The sequence below is a fragment of the Paramormyrops kingsleyae genome, chromosome 23, assembly GCF_048594095.1.
Source record: "Paramormyrops kingsleyae isolate MSU_618 chromosome 23, PKINGS_0.4, whole genome shotgun sequence".
NCBI lineage: Eukaryota > Metazoa > Chordata > Actinopteri > Osteoglossiformes > Mormyridae > Paramormyrops > Paramormyrops kingsleyae.
In genome coordinates, this window is record NC_132819.1 from 13,275,114 (window position 1) to 13,290,292 (window position 15,179).

The 15,179-nt window shown below is 42.3% G+C and overlaps 2 protein-coding genes across 2 annotated transcripts; both read left to right on the forward strand.

Moving 5' to 3' along the window:
* Positions 1–1,127: 1,127 nt before the first annotated feature.
* bloc1s4 (biogenesis of lysosomal organelles complex-1, subunit 4, cappuccino) lies at positions 1,128–4,453 on the forward strand. The gene is made up of 5 exons (XM_023811759.2): positions 1,128–1,436; positions 1,691–1,762; positions 2,202–2,303; positions 2,490–2,624; positions 3,111–4,453. Exons 1-5 carry the CDS (start codon positions 1,179–1,181, stop codon positions 3,204–3,206), a joined length of 663 nt encoding a protein of 220 aa, XP_023667527.1. The 5' UTR covers positions 1,128–1,178; the 3' UTR covers positions 3,207–4,453.
* Positions 4,454–6,247: 1,794 nt separating this feature from the next.
* On the forward strand, positions 6,248–10,317 carry nutf2l (nuclear transport factor 2, like). The gene is made up of 4 exons (XM_023811802.2): positions 6,248–6,510; positions 6,706–6,777; positions 7,879–7,977; positions 10,032–10,317. Exons 1-4 carry the CDS (start codon positions 6,412–6,414, stop codon positions 10,146–10,148), a joined length of 387 nt encoding a protein of 128 aa, XP_023667570.1. The 5' UTR covers positions 6,248–6,411; the 3' UTR covers positions 10,149–10,317.
* Positions 10,318–15,179: the final 4,862 nt, after the last annotated feature.

Here is a 15,179-nt window from a genome sequence, read left to right on the forward strand (position 1 = left end):
GGTATCATGACATAAAAAATACATACAAATAAACATCTCAAAGTAAAGATACAAGGATTTTTTTTTACAGGAGATGTGCAATGGTGAGTCAAGCATGTGGACAATATAAATAAATAGATAATGGGTGGATGTAATGTGCAAAGAGCATAGGTGCAGTGCCTGAGCTCAATTAGTTAAAATATGATAATGAAGCTTGAACAGTGCGTGGTTCCATTATGACAGTTTTTCATGGGTCCTTATTTAGAAGGCCGATGGCCTGGGGGCAGAAGCTGTTTAGGTGACGATTTGTTCTTGTGCTCAGGGATCGTATTCTTTGCTTTCGCTGGGATAGAAGATGCTGGAAAAGGGAGTGGCCAGGATGCGGAGGGTCAGATATTATTTGTTTGGCTCTGGTCTTCATCCGAGATGAGTACAGTGCTTCAAGAGGGGGGAGCTGACGGCCAATAATCTTATCCGAACATCGCACTATACGCTGTAGTCTCCTCTTAGAGTGCGATGTTGCAGAACCAAACCAGACACAGATGGAGGACGTAATAATTGATTCTACTGTAGCCGTGTAGAACTTAGCTATGAGCTTCTGCGTCAGCTTAAATTACTTTAGCTGACGCAAGAAGTATATGCACTGTTGGGCCTTCTTAGTGATGGAGGTGATATTTGCATCCCATTTGAGGTCTTCTTGGATGGTGGTGCCCAGAAATTTGACGGTTTCAGTTTTGCTAACAGTAGTGTTCCGTATGACCAAAGGAGGTTGTGCTGGGTTTTTTTTTCCAGAAGTCAGTGATCATTTCCACCGTTTTTTGTGTGTTCATCACAACATGTTTACATCACACCATGACACCAGTCGACTTACTTCCTGTCTGTAATTGGACTCATCCCCGTTTTTTATGAGTCCAATCAGGGTGGTACCGTCTGTAAACTTAAGGAGTTACCTAACAAAGCTACTGTTCCCTTTGTATTAACACCGTTGTATTAATGCAAACGGTATGTAGTTCTCTCTTACGTTCAGTGCATGCCCAATACAGCTGTTTTGTAGTGGATCTTACGTGCCCCACGTTCCGAAAAATCGGAAAACGCATTGCACCGCTTGGTTCAGTTTGGGCCATTCGGGTACCTATCCAGAGTGACGGATAACTCACGTGATTGATCAGCTGCCCGACGAAAGAGAAACAGTAGGTGTGATGGACCGTCAGGTTGACGGAGCGGGGCGTCTGTCGCCCGTGGAGGAATCGGCGGCAGAGGTGAGCACGGACAGCGGCAATGTGTCCCAGAGTACAAGCAGCTTTTCCATGCTGAGTGAGGGTCTGAGCAGCGGCTCGGTGTCACAAAGCCACAGCTTCAACGCTCCGCCGCCACACAGCGGGCAAAACGACGAATTCCTACTGCAGCGCACAGCGCGGAGCTTCTCGGCTTACATTAGGGCGAACGCCGACGACCAGGTAAGTCGTATGTTTGGCTCAATCGAGCGATTATTTACAGTCAAGTAATAGCACTACTAGGCAAGGTCTTTGTGATATCTCCGCATGTCCTTTATGCATTACTTTATGTTGTCATAGAACATGAACGTTATGCAAGGAGGAGCTTAGGGGGAATCTGGGGCTTATTTAAAGCGTGTGTGGGACTCACTAGAACAGGCGGTTTGAGGATTGAAGGATGACATGAAGCGCACGAAATTGTTTTTTCCCCCCCACAGGTCTACGGCTTTGAAAAGAGCTTGGAGGAAATGCTTACTCGGGTGGATGAGTTCGTCGGAATGCTTGACATGGTATTCCTTTATCATGCCACCTGTTCCCATTCTTTGGATTATTCAAGCCGTTTAGTAAATTTTAATCTGGTTGTTTTTAAGGATCGCAGCACAGATTTATTGTATCTGTATTATTGAAGAAATCGATCTATTGATTGATTGATTATAAAGTTTTCCACTCTTACAATGACACTCTGGGAAACTTGTGTTACAGATGCATGGGATGTTTCAACTTATATATATAATCTTATTTGTTGTAGTATATTTAAAGCTGAGTAACAAGTTATTTTTTCTGCACTACTGTATCTATTGACTGGAAAGCATTTTTGCTGGTAGTAAAATGGGTTCTTGAAGTTCTCATTTTCTTCAGTTTAAGATGATCATTTGTGTCAAAAAAATAAAGCCAGTAAATAATATTGAATGAATGGTACTGGTATGAGTAATATAAAATGTTCTTTAGATCCGAAGTGACACGTCTCAGATTGTCAACGAGAATCTACCTCAAATTCTTAGAAGATCTGAAGAAATGAGAGAAATCTACAGAAAAATTGATAAGCTAGAGGTATGTTTGCTACTAAGGATAAATATCGTTTTATAAAAGCTCATCAGTGCACAGAGAACATGGTTAACTTTATTTCGCAAGTGATGGTGCTTATATTAATATGTGAAAATATGTCAAGTTGCCCATCTAGTACATCTGGTTGTAGAAGATAGAGGGTTCTGATGAAAGGTCTCGCATGGCTGACAGGCTTTCGTCAGAATAGTTGGAGCCAACGTCAGTGCGATGGAGGAGCAGGTGAATCAGGCTGAGGGAGAACAGGGAAGCCTCCCAGGGGCCTTCAAGAAGATCTTCCGCACAATGAATGTCTCTGCCTTTCTAAACGTAAGCATTTCTCAAGCCCAACATCGCTCAAGAAAGTGCAGTCATGCAGATGTTAGAGGTGTCAAACTTTGTGGCCAGGTGGGATGTCATACTAACTACACTGTTTAGTCTGTTAAAACTTGATTTGTGTCTTTAATCTGACAGTACATGACTTTGCGCATTAGGACTCCAATGCCTGTGATCAGAAGGTTATTGGTTCAAATCCTGCGGAAGACCGGATGTCAGTGATGGGTCCTTGAGCAAGGCCCTTAAACCCAGTTCCTCCAGGGACACGGCTCTCGCTTTTTGACTTGTATGTTGCTTTGAACAAAAGCCTCTGCTAAATAAGTAAATATTCAAACCTGGACATCAGGTCCACTCATTCATTAGCATTTCTTGTTTGGAGGCTTCGAGGGTCAGCTGAGGGTGTACTGTAAGTGCTGTAGGACTACAGTAAGGATGTTATTCAAGGATTTTTATTGACTTGACCTGTGGTTCTCCTTGCAGAAACCAGCTGGCTCTAGAAGGCCACAGAACCAGCATCAGGAGGTGCCGTCCGTCTTCAGAACCGACGATTATTTCCAGCCACACATGGAACACTGATTGAGAAGCCAGATCAATCCTCTCCCTCTGGTGCAGGAGCACCACATCATCGCGCTTTAGCCAAAGGGCAATAATACATATCCTTTGGCAGAGGGAGTGACTGTTGGTCAGAGATCTGACAAGCAATACTGTCCTGACACTTAGGACATGGGAGCGCTGAGTTGTGGAGCTCGGTAAAGGAGGGCCTCAGCTTCTCGCTTGGAATAAATGACTTTGTAGCCAAACAATATTCCAGGTCCTCTAAGTGACAGTTTGCCATGCTTGTGCGAGAAGTGCCTCATAGTGTTTTGCAGCTCTGGGTTTGTAAAATCCGAATTGATGCGGTAGTGCTTCATCGTATGACCCAGATGGGCCAGAAATGAAGTCAGTGGTATGTGGAGGAAAGTAAGTTGTGACATTATAGAAAATGGAGTGAATTTTTTTTTCTTTTTGCCATAAGAAGAGCTTTTTGAAATGGATGCCAACTAACATGTGACAGTTTTTAACATATTGCTTTTTTAAAATACTTTTTTTTTCCTCCATAATTATTGCCATATTTTGGGATACTTTTTTATTTGTAGTTTATATTTCTGCAGTCCATCTAAAAAGCAAAAGGGTGATATTAACAATTCTCCTATTTTGGTAACAGCTGTCATCCTTGTGCAGAGTAAGTGTCCAGCCAGGCCTTCCAGCAGCCTGCCCTGGCACTGTTCATCTAACCATATCATTAGTGTATGACTGACCATAAACCTCCAAAGCTCAGGGCAGCTACCACAAATATGTTTATAATCCTAGTGCAGACTTTGGACATCTGACTGAATTTCACTGAAAAACTACATGCACAAATATTTGCAAAGAACCTGACTGTGGTCAATGAGGGTATTTATTGTCAAAATTGTGGTACTTTGCGTTTTGGCAGTACACCTCACAATCTATGGCTCTGCCGCTTCATATAGGTGCATTTATTATGTATTAACATATACTAAGCACCAATCAGAGCATGCCAACATTAAAAAAAATTAGTATTTGATCAGCCAGGGTGATTGTAATGACTGGCCATTTTTTTTCTTTTAATGCAATATCATGTTCAATTTATAAATAGTTTCCCCGCTTGTCTCTGTATGTATTCGTTCCTGCTCTTCTGTTCCTAACATGCCCACTACCATTATACCTGTCTGATATTTTTTTAACAGTTTCCCTGAATTTAATTTTTTCCTCCTGCTACTTACTATGTTGGTAATAAAAGAATATTTTTGAGTTTCCTACTATTTAATGAGTGCTATTTTATGCTGCAATGAGTGCTTAAACGGTTGAAACCAGAAGTTTATATACACTGTATAAAAAAACAAACCTTTTCCTGTTTTAGGTCAGTCAGGATTACCAAAATCATTTCTATTTGCTAAATGTCCAGAATAATGAGAGAATTTTTTTTTAGAGATTTTTTTTTTTTATTTTCTTCAAACTCAAAAGTTTACATACACTAAGGTTACTGTGACTTTAAACAATCTGGGAAAGTCCAGTTTGATGATGTCATGGCTTTGGAAGTGTCTGATAGGTTAATTGACACCACTTGAGTTAATTGGAGGCCCACCTGTGGATGTATTTTAAGGCACCCCTCAAACATACTGCTTCCATCATGGGAGAATCAAAAGAAATAAGCCAAGATATCAGGAAGAGAATTGTGGACCTCCACAAGACTGGTTCATCCTTGGGTACAATTTCCAGATACCTGAAGGTGCCACGTTGATCTGTGCAAACCATTATACGCAAGTATAAACACCATGGGAATGTCCACCCATCATTCCGCTCAGGAAGGAGATGGGTTCTGTGTCCCAGCGATGAACGTGTTTTGGTACAAAACGTGTATCCACCCCAGAACAAAAGCAAAAGAGCTTGTGAAGATATTGGCTGAAGTTGGTAACAGAGTGTAATTATCCACTGTGAAACGAGTCCTGTACCGACATATGCTGAAAGGCCACTCAGTGAGGAAAAAGCCATTACTTCAAAAGCAACATAATAAAGCCAGATTATGCTTTGCAAATGCACACAGGGACAAAGACCTTAATTTTTGGAGACGTCCTGTGGTCTGGTAAAATTAAAATTGAACTGTTTGGCCATAATGACTATGGAGGAAATAGGGGGAAGCTTGCAAGCCTGAGAACACCATCCCAACTGTGAAATACAGGAGTGGTAGCATCATGTTGTGGGGGTGTTTTGCTGCAGGACGGACTGGTGCACTTCACAAAATATATGGTATCACGAGGAAAGAACATTATGTGGACATATTGAAGCAACATCTCAAGACATCAGCCAGGAAGTTAAAGCATGGGTGCAAATGGGTCTAACAAATGGATAATGACCCTAAGAATCCTGCAAAATTAGTTACAAAGTGGTTTAAGGACAACAAAGTCAATGTTTTGGAGTGGCCTTCATAAAGGCCTGATCTCTGTCCCTGGTTTCAACTGTATGTAAGGAACTCTTGTTTCTGGTTGTGTAGAGGGTGTTAATGCTATTAATAATTATATTAATTATTAACCTTTTAGAAACTCCGGAATCACATAAAACTTCAGGCAATTTAGCATAACCGCTAGGAGAAACCAGCAATGTGTTGTTTACAGATCTTTAAAGATCGAAACCCAGGCAGCTGCTTGGAAGGCAGGTATGCTAACTATTACACCACTAACACTGAAGTATATGCCTATAAATCTGAATGAAATTGCAGCATTTACTTGTTTCCTAGGATGTATTTTAGGGTTCTTGCACATGATTAGTTTGGTATTCTAGTCTTAAAAAATTATTTAAAGTAACATTTGCTTTAAGAAATGATTATGTAAGCAGTCAGTCAACAACACAGTGCAAATTACTTCAAAAATTACACTTCAGTAAGCCAGGTATTAGTGTTTTGAAGTCATTTGAGTTAACATTGAAACTTCTAGGAAGTCAAGAGGATTACGTTCACCGTGGCCATGACGTGAGGATCCCGCCCTCCACATCCGTCATAGCGCGGCCTGAGCCAATCGCTTGCTGGGAGTTCTGTCTCCTGTACCGCTATTGGCGGATTTGGTTCCTGGGCTCGCGCGCGGTCTACGAGTGGAAGATACTTTCATCTATAAGCTGGTTGCGTTGGAGACTGTGGTTCTTCGAGCGTCTAATTCAGGAGAAATTTCGCGTATAGTCTGATTATTACTGCTTATTTGCGTGTGTTAGGTTAGACTTTTCTGAAGATATGGCGGAGAAACCAGTGTGGGAACAAATAGGGACGAGTTTTGTGCAGCATTACTACCTACAATTCGACACGAATCGCGCCAACCTTGCTGATATATATGTAAGAACCCAAATTTTATTTATCGATCGCTATAAAGCCAATAAGGAGTATCTTTCCTTATCATAAATTTATTTTAATTGCTTTTTTTTAGCTTCATATGAGATCCACGTGTTTCCCAGCACAGTGTGACTTTAATACTGATTTCTAAAACGCTTTGGAATCTGTCAACAGGCCGTTGTATTTTGTTTTCTACAGACTGATTCTTCGTGTCTGACGTGGGAAGGACAGGGATTTCAAGGCAAGGCTGCTATCATGGGAAAACTCAGCGTAAGTAATCATGGGTGGATTCGAATCGTTTCTGATTAACGTTGTATTTTTGCGCATGCGCTAATGCGTTGAAAATACGTTTCAGACATTATTAGTTGATGAGGATCCGCTTCCCCCCTAGTTTAGTGTCAGTTCCAGCCAGGCTGGCTTCAGTTTTTGCCTCCCACAGTTCACTGCACTGAGTTTAGTGGTGAAATAAGGTCTCCCCTGTAATGACGTTCAGTGAGGTATTTAATGTGAATGTCTCATTTAAGACGGCAATAAATAGATCTACATATGAAGAATACCCATTTACCTTAAACATATAAAGGGTGCAATAACTAGATACATCTTTAATACAAGTCGAGTGCTGTGAGGGTTAAAGATGGCGATATACTTCATATGACTTCCAAACGAAATGAAATCAAACACATTGGTCAGTATCTGTCACATACTTAAAATGACGCCACTTCCTCGTTAGTTCTATGTCATGCCACAACCCTAAAAGGCACAGAATGTTTTTGAGGTAACAGACCCACACACAGAGAGCAAATAAACGTATTGTGGGGGGTGTGCGAGTCATTTTAATAGAGGAGATGACAGCTTTTAAAATTGAAGTTGCTCTATTAACTGCGGCTATTGAATTAATACTAGCAGTGGCTCAGACAGGGAAGCCGGCAATTTTACACGACATTCACAGTTACATGCTAATGAAACACACACATTCCACCACAAACATTACACAGATATGACATTTACTTTTAACAGAAATACACAAATACACATATTAATTTACAATATTTAAAGTGCGATGCAAAGCATGCCAGTACCTGCATAATCAGTCCTGCTGACCAACCCCTTGGCGTCTCATTTGTCAGCCAATCATGGACAGTGGGTGGGATCATAACAAATGAGAGCGGTCGCCTCGTGACCCTACGCAAGTAGTGCACTGAAATGGTGATTACTGCTGTGATTACATGTCATACATCATCGTATTGCTAAAACCATGTGGATTCCATCTGAAGTACACGGCCAGCTTAAAGGCTGATTGCATGGGTGTGGGGGTGTTTCCCAGAGTAGGAGGGAAATGCCAAAATTATGGGAGATACTATCCATTTTCAGAGTCTCCCATTCAAGACCATTGAACACAGCATCACAGCGCAAGACCACCAGCCTACCCCTGACAGCTGTGTCCTCAGCATGGTTGTAGGGCAGCTGAAGGTAAGTAATTTATCTACGGTCTACATATTGCTTGCTGGGTTTTCTTCATAAAGTGGGTTTCCTAAAGTATCCAAACAAACAAGTAATCAGAGTTTAGCACCCTCCATTTAACATTGAAATATGCATGCCTTGTTTCAGCATGTAAGTAATATATGGTAATATACCATTTAGTCAGGTATAGCTGCATTGTATCACATATGAATTTTGTTACTTTTTAGATATATACCGACATTCAGTGTGGATACGTTTGATTAAAAATGCCAAATATCGATTTTATGATTAATCACAATCCTCGTTTTGATGCTTCGATATCAATTCACAAAATCGCAAGATCGATCTAGTTAATTTATGCTTTTTCCCCGAGATTTTGAAAATATTTTCACTGAGTTTTACTTCAGTCCTCTTATCATATAGGTGGCGCTACTTTCTTTTTCACCTAAAGGCAGGTTGCAATAGTATCGTAGTCACGGTGATGGAGTGCTATAGCACGTGAATGCAAGCAAGTCATGTCGGGTCAAAGTAGGGCTCATGCTCACACCAGTCATACTCAGTACACTGCTAATGGAAACGCAAAATAGCATTTTATATATAAGCAGAATAAGTAGAAAGAAATAAAAGCAAATGAGAAAATGGTTATTATTTCTGTGACCTGCTGTCAGCTATGAGAATATTGCTAATTGTCTGTTTTTTTCCCCCAAATGTAACACTGAAGCAAATTTATGCAACTTATAGTCTGGAGATATAATTTATTTCTGACTGGATACAAGAACTGGAGAAGGAACAGTGTGGACAAAATGTTTTGGTGTATTCACAGTACAAGAATAAATTTCATGCTTACTATATAATTGTTTTTCATTATCTTATTTTCGTCCTGTAATGTTAACTTAAACTGGTTTGATCGTGCATTAATGAATGTGTCTCAAACATAAGTTGAATAGAATCGAAGTTGAATCCAATCGGGTCCTTGTGAATCAAAATCAAATGGAATTTAGGGCCAATTTGCAGCCTTAAACAATTCCTGTATACTCCTAGAATAAAAAGGCTCTAATCTGTTTTGGCACATATCTTTAACTTAAAGTCCTTCTGGAATATGGCATTTGATTTTTGAACTTGCCCCATTTTTATCAGCTATTCTTTTTAGTGCTAATTACTTGGCAGTATGGCCCAAATATAGGGCAAAAGCATCAATTGTTTGGAAGCACTTTATTAGAAGTGAATGAAAATGCAGTCATCTGTTAGTATTGCAAAGCAGGACTTAAATATCACCACAGCATAACTGCAATACAAATACGTCTTAAAAGAAGATATTGAGGTTTACGGACTCCAATGATGTGAGATTAGCCAACTATATGTGTCGTTTAGCATCTTGGAGTAGCCTGGCCTGTCTGTCATCACTTTGACTTTGATTTAGTTCTTAAATTTACATTGTATAATTCATGCATGTGAAAATTATTCCTACAAAAACAAAGGTTGGCCCTGTCTCTTAGCCACATAATCTTACATAATACGGCGCATTCATATAATTTTTTCGTCAATGTATTGTTTTGAGTAGGACTGCATTTCATGACTACTGTATTTTCATGACCAGTTCTTGTTCGCTTTCCTCTCCTTCTTGAGACTTTTATGTTGAAATGAAACCATCATTAAAATTGCAAAGCTAGCAGACTATCATAGTTCATGGAATGTGATGATTGCATGTATATGATATTAACATCGCACATTGTGCAGGCTGTTGTTGCATGCCACCACCTTGTGTGTGTAGTCTGCTTGTTCATCCTGTGTGCGCATGGCTTCTCTGCAGATCCTCTGGTTTCCGTCCACTGTCTAAAAACTTGCAACTTAAGTGAATTGGAGTGCCTAAATTGACTGTATGCTTGACTGAGGGCTCAGCCTGCAATGACTGGTTAGTTTCTGCCTGTGTATGTATTGTATTGTATATTAGGTGAGTGAACAAGCTTAATTTCCAACCCTGGTGTTAGGTCACTATTTCCCTGTAGATAAAACTGCATGGAACTCTAATTACTGTTAAGTTTTTGTCTGCTTCATATCTTCAGGCAGATGAGGACCCTGTGATGGGCTTTCACCAGATGTTTCTGCTGAAGAATATCGACAACAAATGGGTCTGCACCAATGATGTGTTCCGGTTAGCTCTTCATAACTTTGGACAGTAGTATCAGTTAAGGATTTTGTCCTTTTATACAATTAATTGTTCTGGCTGTTTAAAATGTCTTCTCGTCTCATCGCCATTAGGCATTCCATGTCAGACTTTGGGTTTGTATCTGTTTATTATTCAGCACTTGTGATTAAAACCATTATTTCTATTCTAGAAATGGGATTTTATGTGCTTGTATGTGTGTTTTTTCTGGAGTTGTCTTACGTCTTTGCTGTTTTGAAAGCCATCTGGCTGACTAATGGTGACTCAATGACACCATTTGCATTTTTATCACAATATATCCATCAGTCCTCCATGTCACTTGTTTGTAGATATAATTATATTTTTGCTGTCCATTTGGAGCTAAAGGCATTATAGGCTTTAGCCAGCTTTTGCCTCATTAGTAGAATCATCAACAACATAGGATCCTGCAGTCAAATGTGGTTTAATGAAGGACCTAGGGGGGAAAAAAACAAAACAAAAAAAAAACTAAGGATAAAATCTAAAAAAAGATCACAGTTGTTCAGAATGTGGAATTTTCTGTGACTCCGTGGATGTGAGTGGGATGATGAAGAAGCAGGACAGGAAGAGTATTCACCTTTAAATTTAATGTTGGCAAAGACATGAGCCACAAGCAAAGAAGTACATTCTGGAGCCAAAAAAAAAATACATGGGCCAAGGAGATACTTCCATAAATGTACTCTCGACCAGTGCCGATGGAGTAATGTTAAGACATGCTGCACATTAAACACAATATTATGAGAGCCTCATAATATTATTTGTTAGTAAACTTAAGTGAATTGGCATGAAAAATGCTGGAAAAGCTCCTCTGTCAGATCAGAGTATAGGTCAATGTTTAGACCAACAGGAGATGTTGCTAGAAGGGATAACCACCACCTGAAAAAAGCCAGAGAAGGTGTGAGAAGACTTCAAAACCTCAGACAAGACACTTTCTAGAAGGATAATCACAAAAAGATTGTCTCTTGCTGGTTTTGTGTTTGCATGTTAAGCCACTACTGTCTGAGGAAAAAAATTATCAAGGGCATAATGCAGTTTTGGTAGAGTATGGATAGATTGGTGCAGAGTGGTTTTAGTTTTGTGGAGTGATAAATCTTGGTTTCAGTTGAATGCATCTCAGCCATAGTTAAGCTTAGAGGAAAAGCTATCGTGACGTGGGGAGCCTTTTCAGCTGCGTGTAAAGCTGAGTATGTATTTTCCGTAATCAGAGTTATTTTTCCAAGACTATTACTGCCTATGCTGCAGAGACCACCCAGGAATGGCCTGACACCAAGTCCATCAGTCAAATGTTTTGGCCTGGTCAGAGTGAAGATTTACTCACTCACTTTAAAACAGAAGTAGATAGTTAAGCTTTAGAAAGTACAAATCCAGACCAAAATTTTGTTTCAGGCAAACAGTTGAGTACAGTGTGAATGTCACTCTATATACTGAACTGGTTGGTTGAAACAAAATCTTGGTCTAGATTTGTACTCTCTGACCCTGAACTTTCTACCTCTGCATTAAATGTAAACTAGCTGCGAAATGTTTTTCCACTACTGATTGTTTGAAGCCATCAAACTGAAAGGAACGATTTTAATTACCTGCACTTTCTGTAAAAAAAGTTGCCTGCAAGTTTCAAAGTCAACTTTATTGACATTGCGTAATAATGTACACTAATGACAATATAATTATAATAATATTTGTAGTGAGATAATGAAAATGACTTGATGTTTGAAGACTGTAATTAATGTATTATTGTTGTTAATGATAACAATACCCAAGTATATCTCATTGTTATTTTAAAGACATTTTGGATGTCTCAATATTGAGAATATAATAAGGATGCTTTTCCTTCAAAAAAGCGTCCATTGTTCTTGGAAAGCTGCAAAGCAACTCTCAAACTGTGTAATGGGGTGTTGGATCATTCTTCAAAAAGGGAAGCCTACATTTCTTTGAGGGTTCAACGAGATGGAGATCTACTTCACATACTGCACTTCTTAAGAAGGTTCAAGGATGTTTATATCGGATGAGTGGGAATGGCCTGGAAAGTGCTTGCCTTCGTATTGGTGTTAATAAAACCATTCTTGAATTTGTTTAGCAGTGTGTATGGGAACATCATGACAGAACAGCGTCTGTCCCGTAGGGTAGACGTTCCAGTAAAATGGCCTCGTATTCTCTGGCCTTTGTATAACCATGCAGAGCAGTCATCCCACAAAATGGCTGCACATACCATTACGGATCACCCACCCTAATGACTAATGATGATTTTGTTGACAAGAACCGTGATAAAAATTGGCATCAAAGATTTTTCACAGGACAGTAATAAAAAATAATCTATGATGCCACTGACACTCTCGTCAATGAATGAAACAAGATGAAAATGTCAGGAAGAGACGAATTTGCAATAGGATATGATTGGATAATGTTGATTTAACTGGTTCCAGTGCGTAAACCATGTATCCATCTCACAAGTAGAAACCACACAAAACTGTTAGGGCAACCACTACTCTTGATGAATTTTATCGTGGGACCCCTATCTCCTACTCTGCATATTTTTCCAATTTGCTTACAAGGCAAAGAGATGCACAGAGGATGCTGTGGCCACAGCCCTTCATGCTGCCCTGACCCTTCTGGAGCAGCAGGGGAGCTACGCCAGACTGCTTTTTGTGGATTTCAGCTCGGCATTTAACACCATCCTCCCACAACGACTGGTGTCCAAACTGGCAGACTTTTGACTTCCATCACTCACCTGCAGTTGGATACTGGACTTTGTCAGGTCGCTCCCAGAGGGTCAGACTGGGTTCCCACACCTCCACTGCTCTCGGTCTCAACACCGGGTCGGCGCAGGGCTGTGTGCTCAGCCCGCTCCTCTACACCCTCTACATACATGACTGTGTCCCCACACACCTCAACAACAAGATCATTAAGTTTGCAGATGATACGACGGTGATTGGACTCATCTCGGGCAAGGAGAGTAAGCTGGCATTCAGGGACGAGGTGGAGCGGCTGTCAGAGTGGTGCAGAGTCAACAACCTGCTCCTCAACACCACAAAAACAAAGGAGCTGCAGAGTCAACCACTCACCATCGCCGGGGCACATGTGGAGAGGGTCTCGGTGTTCAGGTTCCTGGGTATTGAATTGGAGGATGACCAGACCTGGAGTGCTAACACTAATGAGCTGCTGAAAAAGGTGCAGGAGAGACTATATTTTCTGAGAAAAATCTGCTCCTAGCCTTTTACCACTGTTTCATCGAGAGTGTCTTGGACACTCGGGTGAAGAGAGGGGCGGAGCTGTCAACTGATCACTACCTGGTGGTGGGTTGGCTCAGCTGGTGGGGGAGGAAGCCAGCCAGGCCTGGCAGGCCGAAGCGTATAGTGAGGGTCTGCTAGCAACGTCTGGTGGAATCCCATGTCAGGAGGAGCTTCAACTCCTACCTCCAGCAGAACTTCTCCCATGTCCCGGGGGAGGCAGGGGACATTGAGTCTGAATGGGCCATGTTCCGTGTCTCCATTGTGGCGGCAGCTGACCGGAGCTGTGGCTGCAAGGTGGTCAGTACCTGTCGTGGCAGCAATCCCCAAACCCGCTGGTGGACACTGGTGGTTAGGGATGCCGTCATCAGGCCTTTTTGGCCTGTGTGGCAGCTGATGGGTACTGGGGGGCTAAGCAGAATGCGGCTTCGGTGGTTGCCGAGGCAAAAACTCGGGTGTGAGAGGAGATTGGCGAGGCCATGGAAAACGACTTCCGGATGTCTTTGAGGAGATTCTGGTCCACCATCTGCCGTCTCAGGGCGGGAAAGCGGTGCACCATCAACACTGTTTATGGTGGGGATGGTGCACTGCTGACCTCAACTCGGGATGTTTTGGGTCGGTGGAGAGAGTACTTTGAAAACCTCCTCAGTCCCACCGACATGCCTTCCAATGAGGAAGCAGAGTCTGGAGACTTGGGGGTGGACTCCCCTATCTCTGGGGCGGAAGTCGCTGAGGGTGGTTAAAAAGCTCCTCAGTGGCTGGGCCCCGGGGGTGGATGAGATCTGCTCGGAGTTCCTTAAGGCTCTGGAGCTGTCCTGGTTGACATGCATCTGCAGCATCCCATGGACATCGGGGGCAGTGCCTCTGGACTGGCGGACCGGGGTGGTGGTCCCCCTCTTTAAGAAGGGGGACCGGAGGGTGTGCTCCAACTATAGGGGGATCACATTCAGCCTCAGCCTCCCTGGTAAGGTCTATTCGGGGGTTCTAGAAAGGAGGGTCCGTCGGATTGTCGAACCTCGGATTCAGGAGGAGCAGTGTGGTTTTCGCCCTGGCTGTGGAACAGTGGGCCAGCTCTATACTCTCAGCAGGGTCTTAGAGGGTTCATGGGAGTTTGTTCAACCAGTCTACATGTGTTTTGTGGACTTGGAGAAGGCATTCGACCGTGTCCCTCGGGGAGTCCTGTGGGGAGTGCTCCGGGAATATGGGGTGCCGGGCTGCCTTATAAGGGCTGTTCGGTCCCTGTATGACCAGGGTCAGAGCTTGGTCCGCATGGTCGGCAATAAGTCAGACTTGTTTCCGGTGAGGGTTGGACTCCGTCAGGGGTGCCCTTTGTCACTGATTCTGTTCATAGCTATTATGAACAGAATTTCTGGGCACAACCAGGGCATTGAGGGTGTCCGGTTTGGTGACCTCAGGATTAGGTCTCTGCTTTTTGCAGATGATGTGGTTCTGTTGGCTTCATTGGACCGTGACCTTCGGCTCTCATTGGGACAGTTCGCAGCCGAGTGTGAAGCAGCTGGGATGAGAACCAGCACCTCCAAATCCGAGACCATAGTCCTCAGCTGGAAAAGGGTGGAATGCTCTCTCCGGGTTGGGGAGGGGGTCCTTCCCCAAGTGGAGGAGTTTAAGTATCTCGGGGTCTTGTTCACGAGTGAGGGAAGGATGGAATGGGAGATCGACGGGCAGATCAGTGTGGCGCCAGCAGTGATGCGGGCGCTGCATCGGTCTGTCATGGTGAAGAAAGAGCTGAGCCAAAAGGCAAAGCTCTCGATTTACCAGTCGATCTACGTTCCTAGCCTCACCTA